Source organism: Clinocottus analis, unplaced genomic scaffold (genome assembly GCF_023055335.1).
Source record: "Clinocottus analis isolate CAN_PGR_092001 unplaced genomic scaffold, fCliAna1.0.p SCAF_20, whole genome shotgun sequence".
NCBI classification, from domain to species: domain Eukaryota; kingdom Metazoa; phylum Chordata; class Actinopteri; order Perciformes; family Cottidae; genus Clinocottus; species Clinocottus analis.
The window spans coordinates 2,430,834-2,442,965 of record NW_027175932.1 but is presented as its reverse complement, the minus strand read 5'-3'; the positions used below and the strand labels follow the sequence as shown (position 1 = coordinate 2,442,965).

The 12,132-nt window shown below is 42.5% G+C and overlaps 3 protein-coding genes across 3 annotated transcripts; 1 reads left to right on the top strand and 2 right to left on the bottom strand.

Annotated features, from left to right (window-relative positions):
- The first annotated feature begins 88 nt into the window (after positions 1 to 88).
- Positions 89 to 4,187, top strand: LOC137791515 (tetraspanin-9). Its single transcript, XM_068586510.1, has 9 exons — positions 89 to 377; positions 1,149 to 1,190; positions 1,700 to 1,780; positions 1,868 to 2,059; positions 2,323 to 2,397; positions 2,506 to 2,607; positions 2,704 to 2,835; positions 3,478 to 3,561; positions 3,826 to 4,187. The coding sequence occupies exons 3-9, from the start codon at positions 1,718 to 1,720 to the stop codon at positions 3,895 to 3,897; spliced, it is 720 nt and encodes a 239-aa protein (XP_068442611.1). The 5' UTR covers positions 89 to 377; positions 1,149 to 1,190; positions 1,700 to 1,717; the 3' UTR covers positions 3,898 to 4,187.
- Positions 4,188 to 4,717: 530 nt separating this feature from the next.
- On the bottom strand, positions 4,718 to 7,389 carry amdhd1 (amidohydrolase domain containing 1). The gene is made up of 9 exons (XM_068586923.1): positions 7,253 to 7,389; positions 6,681 to 6,787; positions 6,538 to 6,602; positions 6,184 to 6,461; positions 5,877 to 6,102; positions 5,414 to 5,538; positions 5,174 to 5,267; positions 4,918 to 5,078; positions 4,718 to 4,823 (listed from the first exon to the last, which is right to left on the bottom strand). Exons 1-9 carry the CDS (start codon positions 7,387 to 7,389, stop codon positions 4,718 to 4,720), a joined length of 1,299 nt encoding a protein of 432 aa, XP_068443024.1.
- A 216-nt stretch (positions 7,390 to 7,605) lies between these two features.
- snrpf (small nuclear ribonucleoprotein polypeptide F) lies at positions 7,606 to 9,603 on the bottom strand. Its single transcript, XM_068586755.1, has 4 exons — positions 9,491 to 9,603; positions 8,409 to 8,534; positions 8,216 to 8,280; positions 7,606 to 7,911 (listed from the first exon to the last, which is right to left on the bottom strand). The coding sequence occupies exons 1-4, from the start codon at positions 9,491 to 9,493 to the stop codon at positions 7,845 to 7,847; spliced, it is 261 nt and encodes an 86-aa protein (XP_068442856.1). The 5' UTR covers positions 9,494 to 9,603; the 3' UTR covers positions 7,606 to 7,844.
- Positions 9,604 to 12,132: the final 2,529 nt, after the last annotated feature.

Here is a 12,132-nt window from a genome sequence, read left to right as displayed (position 1 = left end):
TGTTTTTTTTTTGTGGCGGAAATGGTCTTTCACACAAAGCAAAGTTGCAATCGATTAATTGAGAAAAATACTAATCTATCAGTATATTTTTATTATAACATCCAGGGTCATTGCCCGGTCGATCCCCTCTCGCCTCCCCGACAGACACGCCTCCACCCCCGGGTCCGTCCCCCGCCGTGCTCCGCCCCCTCTCCTCTTCCTCCTCCTCCTCCTCCTCCTCCTCCTGTTCTCCAGCCATCGACGAAACTTCAGAGTCGACTTAACGGCCGTTTCACGACCGCTGGATTTATATTTTCACGCCGAGGAGCGCGATGCTGTGAGGCGGGATGCGAACCCCTCAATCCTGAGACGTCGCGGTGGAGATGAGTTCATGAACGGTAGGAAACGCGAGCTTTACCGTCCCCTCGTTCTTCTTCTTTTCTTTTTTTTTGTTTCCCCCTCGTCGCGTGAAAACAATCACGGCCTTCAGGGGAACAGTTGCGATTTAAACTCGTTAACGTGTCTGGTTGTCACGCAGAGTGTCAACTCTGCGGCTTTTAGCGCGAATAAAGCAGTCGCTTTATTTTTGCGGGTTTTTTCGCGCAAAACTTTTTTTGAAGGGGTGAAGAAAAAAAAAAAACGAAGTTCAGTCCCGTGACGTCACGTCGAGACCGAGCAGAAAAACATGATAATTTAATAATAAAATGGTAGAAAATGTTTTATAGCACATTAATATTAATTACAGGTAAACTTCAGAGCCACGACGATGAACGTAAACATATATATGTATTTATTTTCATATATACATTTATTTTTTATTGATATAAGTATGCATATATAGATATTTTTTTCAACATGCATATTAATGATTTAAAAGTCCAACTCTTTCCTTTCAAGCTGTCTTTTCCCACAATAACAATTGTGTGTTGTTTTGAATCTACATACTTGTATAGGATTCTTAATTAAATCTGTTATCACCAAACAATCAAGAACATAATCAGAAGATGAATACTGATAAAGATTGAAGCGTTTGTTTCAATCCATTATTGACGAAATCAATAAAAACACACAGTATTTGTGAGTACTGTCAGTTTCCAGTTTAAAACACAAAAAATGTATTGTGTACACAATATACATGATAGTGAAAATGTTTGCGTTCTGTGTTGCAGGTAAACAACTAGAGCTTCTCCGTTCTCCTGCTAGTTGAAGTGGTGAGTTCCTCTCCTCCGTAGTGTGTGTGTGTGTGTGTTTGTGTGCTTTCAGCGTGACTGTGAGAACAAAATATTTACAGAAAGTGTGACGTAGAGGTTGCTGACCTGCAGATTGTCTGGTTTGAGATCAGGGGCAACACAAACAACCTCTAATTGCCCTCCAAAAAAAGAAGAAATTGCGCAATAACATTGAGAAGTGATGTATATTATAGTAGCATAATAATAAAGAGCTCACAAGAGCTGATATTACAACTAAAAAAGGTTATAATTACAATATAAATAAGGCACACAATATAAAAATATAGCAGTATTGCACAAAAACATGATAATAGTATTGCTATATGATAAAATATGATAATAGTGTTTCTCTTTGTATCTTTATACACTATGCATTGCTACTACACTGCCACAATGTCTAAATATGGTCATTACATCACATGAATCCCATTGGTCTGTAATTTTTAATTGAATGTTGTCATTTTAATGTTTTTTCTCATGATTTCTTGCAGTGCCCGTTCTCCTCCATCATGGCTCGTGGTTGCATCTGCTGCGTTAAATACATGCTCTTCCTCTTCAACCTGCTCTTCTGGGTAATTATTGCCGACTAAATAAAATAGTTTGACTATCGTCGCATCAACAGGAAGTCTCTGACTCCCTCCTGCATGTTTGCCTTCCAGCTGGGTGGGTGTGGCCTGCTGGGCGTGGGCGTGTGGCTGTCGGTGTCTCAGGGCAGCTTCGCCACGCTGTCGCCGTCCTTCCCGTCGCTCTCCGCCGCCAACCTCATCATCACCCTCGGCACCGTCATCATGGTGACGGGGTTCCTGGGCTGCCTGGGCGCCATCAAGGAGAACAAGTGCCTGCTGCTGAGTGTGAGAATACTACAACGCCCATCATGCATTGCGGCGTCACCTGAGCACATGTCGTGACATTATGTGTCTTTAACTGTACGGCAGGTGTTATTTTGTCAGCATCAGCACCAAAAGGGTTGGAGTTTGTTAAATGAAGTATTTTTGAGTAGGAACGTCATATTTATTTGTTTTGCATTATTATGAATGCAACATGTATTGTATCCTGCGTGTTTCTGCTCATGTTGAACTCTTTTAATCGTACATTTTTCTTGTTTTTACTCCAGTTCTTCATCGTTCTGTTGATCATCCTCTTGGCCGAACTCATCCTCCTCATCCTGTTCTTTGTCTACACCGACAAGGTAACGCTGAGTGAAACGCACAATCATAGCTGTCGACGATCCTCTCCCGCTGTGGTTGAGCCCCGACTACATGTCCCATGATCCACCTCTTTGTCTCCTTTCGTCCAGGTGAGCGAAAACGCCAGGCGGGACCTGAAAGAAGGACTCGTGCTGTACAACACGGACAACAACGCCGGGCTGAGGGACGCATGGAACGCCATACAGGGAGAGGTAGCACACAACCGACTTCCGCCTCAATCTCTGCCTCCTTTTTTTCTTATTTTTAAATAACGTATTCATGCATTCACCTCCTGCTCCGTGCACCAGTGGCGATGTTGTGGCGTGGACAACCACAACGACTGGTACACGGCTCTGCACGACAGCGTGGTTCCTGACCGCTGCTGCCAGCAGCTGTTCCCGGGATGCGGACGCAACGCCTCCAACACCTTCTGGACGCGGGTCAGTGTGCTTCTCTGTGCTTAATAAGTCTTTAAATGTGCTGTTAAAGTTGGTCTCTGGTCCATGTTTGAGGTGATTGTCGCTACTTTGATGTGTGTTTCCTGTACCTGAAGCTACAACTAGGAACTGGAAACAGGGATATCAGCCATCGCTAAAGCTCGCTGTCAATATATGTTTTAACAAGTGAGGTGGATTAATTTAACCTTTATGCTAGGTGGCTAACGGGTATGTAGCTTAGCACTTACTGTACACATGTGAGTGTCTCTCTTTCTCCATCTCATGGCGAGAAAGACAATATTTCCCAAAATGTCAAACTATTCCTTCAGTTGAGTGTTTCTGTAGTTTTTACCTTTTTCATTGCAAGTGAACGGTAACAACTGATGGTTGAAATGTTTCTAATATCTCATCAGAGAGTTTTGTTACATGTATATATAATATATAGATAAATAGTTATATAGATATACAAAATATGTTTAAATGGATTATTTATTTGGATTTTTAGCAAACAAGTCCTTAAAAGTCATCCCTGAATTTTTTTTTGTTGAAATTTGTGACTATAATTTGTCTGTAAAACAACTAAAGCAAGAGTCTTGGGACTTGAACAGGATAGTTTCTGATGTGCAGTACTTGTTGTGTTCTCAGGGCTGCTATGAGAAGGTGGAGGAGTGGCTGGATGACAACAAACACCTTCTGGGAACCATCGCCATGTGTGTGCTGGTGATACAGGTGAGCAGCTCCAGAGCAAACAGTTTATTTAGCTGATGCTCAAATTCAAATTAAGAGGCTTTAAATAATAAATAATTAAGTATACATGCTAACGGCTTAAAGTATGCTACACCGTAAGAAAAAGGCGCAGTAATACAAATATTATTGCATAATTTGTCATAGAAAATGTCACAATATTACAATATTATGCTATGCATATTGTAATATTTGCCCTGCTTGTGTTGCGCTTGCTCTATTTTAACACAATCCGTTGTGTTCTTCCAGCTGCTGGGGATGGCGTTCTCGATGACGCTTTACCAGCAGATCCACCGCGCGAGCAAGAAGTACGAAGCCTGACGGGGTCAACGCTCGTTTATCATTTCAACTCGTTAATATCGGTTCCATAAAACACGTGACTTTGCTTATTGTAATAAGCCAGATCTCATGCGTGTCACTACTGCCTTGTATCTCACTTTGTTTTCCTCCATCTATCGAACTAGTTTTTATTAGTCGGCTTTTGAAAATCATCACTGCTAATGTTGTTTTGTAAAGTATATGTGATTCGTGTGGAAGTGTGAGGCTTCATTTAGAAAAAGGAAGAAAAAACATTGTGTACTAACATGTTCAATAAAAGCACTCTTTACAAATGTGATCGTGTTTTGTTTCAGGCGTGATGACACTCATTGACGCGATGATGTCATTACTCTTGTTCAATCTTTACTCTTTGACTTTACAGATAAAAGCATTGATTAAAAGCCTCTTTGATCCTCTCGTCACTGATAACTTATTAAAGGAATGTTTTGCTTTGAATTACAGAACAGAGAGATGAGTATAGAGGTAGATTTAAACAGATATTTATCTAAAACGTTGGTTTCTAGAGTTGTTCACACTGATAAGATAGTAAACGGTTAAATGTCGTCACTCACATTCTTTAACAGCACTCGCAATCAAATCTTTGATTGTTGGAATAATGACATTATCCCAGTGGATTAATTATATAAACTTAGTTCAACGTGAATACTAACAGTTGAGAGGCCAGCAAACCAGAGGAGACTCTCGTCGTATCAAACATATCAAAGTATTCCTTTAACATCTTGCCGCTGTCGATCAATAAAGTAATTATATATCTATCTGTCCATCAGCACTATTAGTCGCCCCGTGGCCGACTCTCCTCTGGTTACAGGTCCATCGTTTTGTCGTTATCGACGACGACGTTTCCTTTGATGACGACGTAGCGGATCAGCTCCTGGTGTCCTGCCAGCTGGTAGATGAGATGCTCCCACCTGCAGGGAACAAGCAGGACGTATCAATACATTTAAGTATAGATATATTTTATGGGATTTTAGAATTCTAGAAGGGAGTTTAGGGTAAATTTACCGCGCGGCGTTGAGCACCAGCAGGTCTCCGTGCTTGTTGACCTCCAGGGAGCCGTGCGTGTGCGAGCGCCGCAGGGCGTAGGCGGCGTTGATGGTGGCGGCGGCCAAGGCCTCGGGCATGGACATCTTCATGTTCACGCAGGCCAGGTGCATGACGATCGGCTGAGCGGGTGTGAAAGGGGGGGGGGGGGCACAAGACAGGAGACGATGACGAGCTGCTCCCATCATGCATTGCTCCCTCTGTCGCGTGAACTCACCATGGAGCAGCAGAACGCGTTGGGGTTGAAGTCGCTGCCGAGGGCGACGATGACGCCCGCGTCCAACATGTCTCTGGCCCGAGGCTGAGGAAGCCTGAACACACACACACACACACACACACACACACACACGCAGAAAATCTTCACATTTGAGAAGATGGATTTTTAAACGTCTCAAGTGTTGTTTTTCTTTATTTGTACTTGTGTAAATCAAAAGTTCCTGGCGGTGTCGTGACGTACCGGAGGATGTACGCTGTGGTCGGAAGAAGCACGGCGGCGGTCCTCGCTGTTGCCATGGCGGCGATCCCCTCATCAGTGACCTCCTCCAGGTGACTGATGGCTGCTGCTCCGAGCTCTGCACCCAACTAAGACACACACACACACCATTTTAAAATACTTAATTTATCACTTTAGTCATTCATATAGCCGTTTTAATTTGCTGATGTAGCAAAAGACTCTTGATATTTTTCACACTCTTAACTGTTTCAGACATATGGAAGCCCATTTCCGACACAGAAAAGTCATAATTATGATTTTAAAAAAAGTCATAATTTTTTTTTGTCATTATTATGACTTTTTTTGTGTGTCAGAAATGTTCATCCATACAAAAAGGTGTTGATCCAATTTAAAGCTTCCTTCGGGCTGCACAAACGTTTCTAGATTAAGTTCCCGATAAATAAATAAAATCAGGTAAACGTGACACCTGAGCAGAGTTCATGGGGTGCAGCTCGTCTCCGTGGAAGTTGATGTGGAGGCCCAGGTCTTTTCCGGCCTGCAGGATGGAGCGAGTGGCTCGCAGGTCAAACACTCCTTCCTCACAGAACACGTCGATGTTGTGGACGCTCAGAGTCCCGGCGGACATCCTCCGTTTCAGCTCCGGCAGCTGAACCTGCAGGATGTCGTGCGTGGCTTCTGCAACTGTCTTCCCCCTTGAATGAAGGAGATGAATCAGAGTGATGACATTTGGGGTATAAGGACACAAAAGGTCGTTGAGGGGTCTCTCTACATACCTTGGCACCGCGTGTGCTCCGCAGTAGGTGGAGGAGATATTGATGGGCAGCGTGCGTCCGGCCTCCTGGATCACCTCCAGCATCTTGAGCTCGGTGTGCAGCTCCAGGCCGTAGCCGCTCTTGCACTCCACCAGGGTGGTGCCGGCTCGCTGCATGCGGGCCAGCCGGCTGCGCAGCGAGGCCAGCAGCTCCGGGGCCCCGGCGGCCCGAGTGTGCTCCACGGTGAAGTGTATCCCTCCGCCGGCCCGGTGCACGTCCATGTAGGTGGCACCGGCCAGCTGCAGGGAGGAAAGGGAGGAATGTGAATGCATTTAGTTGTGGAACTAACATTTAATGATATGTAATATTATTTACCTTCATTGCAAATTCATGCACCCTGTCCCCAGCCCAGACTGGGTGGGTGTGGGCGTCAACCAGCCCTGAAAACAAGACGCTTCTTTTAATACAAAACTAATCACTGATATGTGACGTTATTGTGCAGACAGGCCGACGCTCACCAGGCAGGACGCACATTCCTGCAGCATCGATCACTTTATCGAAGGAGGATTCAGGATACTGTGCTCGGATGGTTTCTGCAGGCCCCACAGCTGCAATCAGCCCGTCGCTGGATAAAGAGATCTGATGCTTTAATGTCACTTTTAAAAAAGGCACAGCTTGAATCTGAACATGCAGCTGGGACTAAAGCGGAAGTAAACATTTGTAGAAACACCAGTGAGAAAATGTAAAATAGAAAGGTGTAATTTAGACATGCAAACCATTTAAAAGTGAAAATAATACATTTTTATAGAAAAGTTGTCAGAAATCTAGTGTTTTCTCATCTGAAAAGAGCAATTACAGCCAGTAGGTGGAGCCAAAGTGCATTACGTTACATTTTTACATTCTCTTTCTTTTACATTTTTACAGATCAACTACAGCCGTGCTGATATTCAACACGCAGGTAAGAACAGCTGCACTGATGAGAACTATAGCTAATTGTCTAATTTCTTCACACTCTCACACAACATTAAACATAGTGTCCCCCTCGTGCTCTTCACATGGTGCGAAGGAATCTCAAAACGCCTCAACTTACCTCCCTATCACTACGCTCCCGTTTTCAATCACACACAGATTTTGCATCCCATGTTTGGTGACGAACTTCTCTCCGTTGTTGCAGATCAGAACGACCTGTTGAGCGTTCTTCACCAGCAGTCTGTGATTACTGGACATTTTGATTCATCCGAGGAAAAAAAAGGCAGAGGCCAGTAACTTCAGAGGGACTGGCTTTAAAGAGGTTTGGGATCAGGCAAATATTTGCCCAAGAGAAGAGTTTAAAGTGCAGCGACAGAGACAGAGAGGGAGGCGGTGCTTCTGCCACAGACGACCTGTAATAATTACATACACGACTTCAGTCATATATCACATGCAAAAACCACAGCAACCAGGTTTAAGAAAGGGTACAATAATAATTTTATTGTCTGTATAACAAAGTCACAACATGAAATTGGCCTCACATACAGTAGAAAGAAAATAAAAAGAAAGAAAATAAGGATTCAAAACTTGCTTGCTTGGAAAAATAACCTAAACCCCAAACGTTAATTGTTTCACATGGTGAACGCACAAACACACATCAACTCAACTACGAGGTTCAATCACACGACAGGACCGAGTCCTCTGCGCCGCCATCACTCCCTCATTTCTCCGTCTTCCTCCTCTTCTTCTACGCCTCGGATGTACAAAACATTATTGCACCTGCGGGAATGAAACACACCGGTTAGCATACAAGTGGAAAAAGACCGAAGCACAACAGTTGGATCGTGTATTTGCTTCCACCAAAGATTTGTTTGACAAGTTAATTATTAACACAGGTTAGAAATCTTAAGGATTTAGCAAATACGGCACCTTTTTCTGTATTTTTGTAGAAAAAAACATCTTTATCTTACTTAATATAACCTTGTTGAATATCAGTAAAGGTAGAATTGAGTAATTAACAAAAAGCTTTTACCAAATTAGTTCTTAATAAAAGACAAAGAGATGTTTTATGTTTACAACATACCTGACCAGCACTTCACCGAGATGACCCGCCAACGCTCCATCCACATACTCTTCTGTGTTCGCCAGCTGTCAGGGAGATGTGGAAATATAAAAGGTCAAGGGCCCATCCGTACTGTTCATAAATTGTACAATAAGTCGCCACACTATTTTATTTTTGTATTAGAATAAGACACAATACAAGGGATTGTTCTCACCTGCATATTCATGTACCCGTCCACAGACACCAGGTAACCCTTATACTCCATACCCCACTTCAGCTTCACCATCACTGGTTTGCCTGTGAGGCCGTTCAGGAATGGTTTCGGGTTCAGAGGTAAACTCTGTGGAGAAAATGAGATGAGGAAGGTCATTATAAAATGTTTACAATGCTACTCGGCAATGTGAGATAATGAGATAACATTCAGCAACATCATCCATCTGTATATTACCTATTGTTGGAAATAATCTGGTCAAATATAGTTTATTGTGGAAGATTACTCATTCAATTTGAATGAAGACATGCATCTGGGGCTTTTTCCCTGATATGTGATGACATCGTAGTAAATTTGGCACAAAACATACTATAAGTTAGTTAGTTCCTCCAAAGGATTCTGAACAACAACAAAACTTTTTAAAGCAAATGTGTTTGCTTCTGTGTTGTTTCTGGATGCATGTCCAACTTAAAAGCAGTGCCGATGTGGAGTGCATTGTATAAAAGTACCACCAACACCGACTTAAATGAAATGTATAAAACTATACACCTCCGTGTGCACTGTTGTGTTTATAGAGTATTCGGTTTACAGCAAAAAGGAAGTAGTCAATTAAGCTCTGTAACGTTTCAGCCAGACAACCAAAACAAGCAAGTGTCTTTAGCGACACACAACGTCAATCAATAAAGTCAATAGTTTAAATAGAGCGTGTTTTATTAAGTATAAAACGTATTTTTTTAACAATAAGAATGTGCACGATAACGTTAAATTGTGTGTTTTTTCAATGGAGTTTGGTGCGACTTTGTCTGCACGGAAATCGGGCCAAATTCAAACACCAGGCCGCATAACTCCACTTGTAAACGGCCATGTGTCGTTGAACAGACCGTTAATCATAACTCATTACCGGGTCAGTAATTATATATTACATGTGTACACTGCATGTGTGCGTAAAATGCATCCTCATTCATCCCAAAGCATGAATGAGAAGCTAACACAGCTAATGCTAACTATCTTTACACGGCAATGGCGGACACAATCGCACCAAACATCAAATACATTAATGGCACAGATTAATAAGATTTACTCACCATTTCTGTTGTACTAAAGCTTTCTGAAAATGAATAAACTTGATATCTTTTCGTCACAGAAACGTTGGTACTTCGCAAAGCAGCACACACACGCTTTACCGTCAAACCGGAAGTGCAGCCTCTGTCCTCTGAGTAGTGTTCATGTTTTTACACACTGCCGCCTGGTGGCGAGGGGGTCACACGACAACGTCAATATGTGGGAAAAAAACTAAAGAAAGATGTGTTTTGTTAAAAATTCTTAATTTAAAGTAAAAGTCCAGCTTCTAAATTATTACCTGGTAGTCAGAAAAAACAGAAAAATATAGTTTAATTCAAAGTAAAAGTATATCACAATTATAATATGTATACTCCTATTCTTTTACTTTTGTTATTTTTATTAAAGCGCTTATAGTAATTGTTATGTTTACTTCATGAGGGACATGTGTTATTCCCTCTTGCATCAAAATATGGTAAAACAATATTAAGTTTGTTAAGGTTAGGTCTAAAGCAAACATAGTCATACTTTTCATTTCTGAACTACAGCCAGCATCATTGTTCGTCTCTCTGACCTGAGTTGAACTAAACTGTGCTCACATGCTCTATATGTCACACCTCACAAAAGGATTATTGCAATAATTATAAACTCTGACCTGTTCAGGAGAAATGACTGTTATTATTGGGTGGTGCTTGCTCTCTGTCTGGGCAGCTATTTCTCTCCAGGCACAAACAGTCAGAAGATTTCACTCATTTTTCTGTGTTGAAGCATTCGACTGTTACTAAAACATCCAACAAGTTCAAACCTGATACTTTGAATAAAACTAACATCTGACTTCCTACAGTGAAGGGCTGGGTTCTGTCAGAAAATTCCTCTGAAATTGCACTAGAGCTTTCTTTGCATGTTTGAAATACTCATGTCCTTACATCATTTAGCCTATTTTTCTTCTCTCTCCTTTTTGAGTCGGCCTCCGTGTAATTAACCGATCCGTCAGTCAGTTACCGTGTCAGGTATGGCATGACAACAATGTGTGTGTGGGTGAATGTTCAGAGCATGGGGCACGGCCAGAATTATTTTTTTTACCACAACGAGATGCAAAATGACAGACACACAAAACATCTGAAAAGAAATTAAGAACGATCACGAAACAACCACAAACAGACAGACAAAGACACAAACAGATAAAACGTTGAAAATTGACAACCAAGGGATGAAACAACTTCAAAGAAATTAAAAAAACAGCAGGTGTCAAAAAACAACCACAGACACACAAAACCACCACAAAATTATCACAAAGTGATGCAAAACGGTCTCAAACGGATGCACAACGATCATTAAGGGCTGCAAAAAGGCCAAAAGGGATGCAAAACGTTCACAAAGGGATGCAAAACGGTCACAAAGGGATGTAAAACTGTCACAAAGGGTTACACAACTGGCATAAACAGTCACAAAGTCATGCAAAATGGTCATAAGGAGATGCAAACTGAGATCAAAAGGATGCAAAACAGTCACAAAGTCATGCAAAACGGGCATAACGAGATGCAAAACTAGCACAAAGTCATGCAAAATGGGCACAAAGTACAATGACTACAAAGAGACGTAAAACGTCCAAAGAGACAAGAAAAAGTGTCCAGAAAGAGATGCAAAAGACACAAAACAACCACAAAGCGATGAGACAAGACCACATAGAGACAAAAAAAAACATCCACAAAGAAACACAAAGTCATCACAGACGCCATGGAGTCCACGCTGAGGAGGAAGACGGCTGTGTTGGAAGAAGCCAGTCGGATCATTCCAGTCTGATGCCAAATGGCCCTTTGAAGTCTGCAGAGGAGAGCCGAGAGACCAAAGTTAACAGAGTGGATGAACTGCAGGAAGTGTAAAGCATGAGACTCACAAACCTCCACAGATGTGTGAAGAAGAATCCAGTGTTTGACAGACAATGCAGTGAAGACCCTGTTTGTTCCCCTTCAAGAGACAGAGAAGATGTCTAGTGAAGCTACAGCCAGAAGGCCGTTAGCTTAGCATTAAGAGGTTTAACATCCTAGTTTCTCTGCAGAGACCCGGACAGACAGAACTCAGCGAACAGGTGAGATAGTTTCATTTGGCTCGCTGCTTATTGGACACGGGTCAGATACCCAGAAAGCAGGTCACGGTCCGATTACCCAGCAGACAGAGAAGCCAGAGCCATGCTGTGTTCAGTGGAGCTCGACCCGACCGGGCCGCAGCGGAAAGAACACTTTTCCAAACGTCCCATGTGTGTGTGTTTTGTCTGTGTCTGTACCACGACTGAGCACAGGGGGGCACACACACTGCAGCATGCACACAGCTGATCATGCAGACTGGACCCAAAGCTCTGATCATTTTATCACATGTGAATGCTTTTTTTAATGGGATATCAAGCTGCCATTGTTGTGCAGAAAGAAGCGGAATTAAGAAGTTTGCAGTGTATTGGTGCATATTTCATTTTGTATGGACACCAACAATGTTGTCAACAAAAGCTGCAGCCGAGCAACCAATCGGTGACATCTGAAGTACGTCAGCAGCGTCACTTTGTGTGTGTGTGTGTGTGTGTGTGTGTGTGTGTGTGTGTATGTTTGTGTGTGTGTGTGTGTGTGTGCTCTCCCTCCATCCAAAGCCAATTAGTCAGAAATGTGAGCGCTCATTA

Bases quoted from the DNA above. Each gene is read 5' to 3' on its own strand.
- LOC137791515 (XM_068586510.1), top strand. From the start codon at position 1,718: ATGGCTCGTGGTTGCATCTGCTGCGTTAAATACATGCTCTTCCTCTTC. The intron at 2,608-2,703 runs GTAGCACACAAC...TCCGTGCACCAG, and splicing joins GGAACGCCATACAGGGAGAG to TGGCGATGTTGTGGCGTGGA. The intron at 2,836-3,477 runs GTCAGTGTGCTT...TTGTGTTCTCAG, and splicing joins CCAACACCTTCTGGACGCGG to GGCTGCTATGAGAAGGTGGA.
- snrpf (XM_068586755.1), bottom strand. The intron at 8,281-8,408 runs GTGAGAACAATC...TCTCCCTGACAG, and splicing joins ACGGGTACATGAATATGCAG to CTGGCGAACACAGAAGAGTA. The intron at 7,912-8,215 runs GTATGTTGTAAA...TCATTCCCGCAG, and splicing joins CTCGGTGAAGTGCTGGTCAG to GTGCAATAATGTTTTGTACA.
- amdhd1 (XM_068586923.1), bottom strand. From the start codon at position 7,389: ATGTCCAGTAATCACAGACTGCTGGTGAAGAACGCTCAACAGGTCGTT. The intron at 6,788-7,252 runs GTAAGTTGAGGC...CTCTTTATCCAG, and splicing joins GGGAGCGTAGTGATAGGGAG to CGACGGGCTGATTGCAGCTG. The intron at 6,103-6,183 runs GTATGTAGAGAG...CCTTCATTCAAG, and splicing joins GGAGCACACGCGGTGCCAAG to GGGGAAGACAGTTGCAGAAG.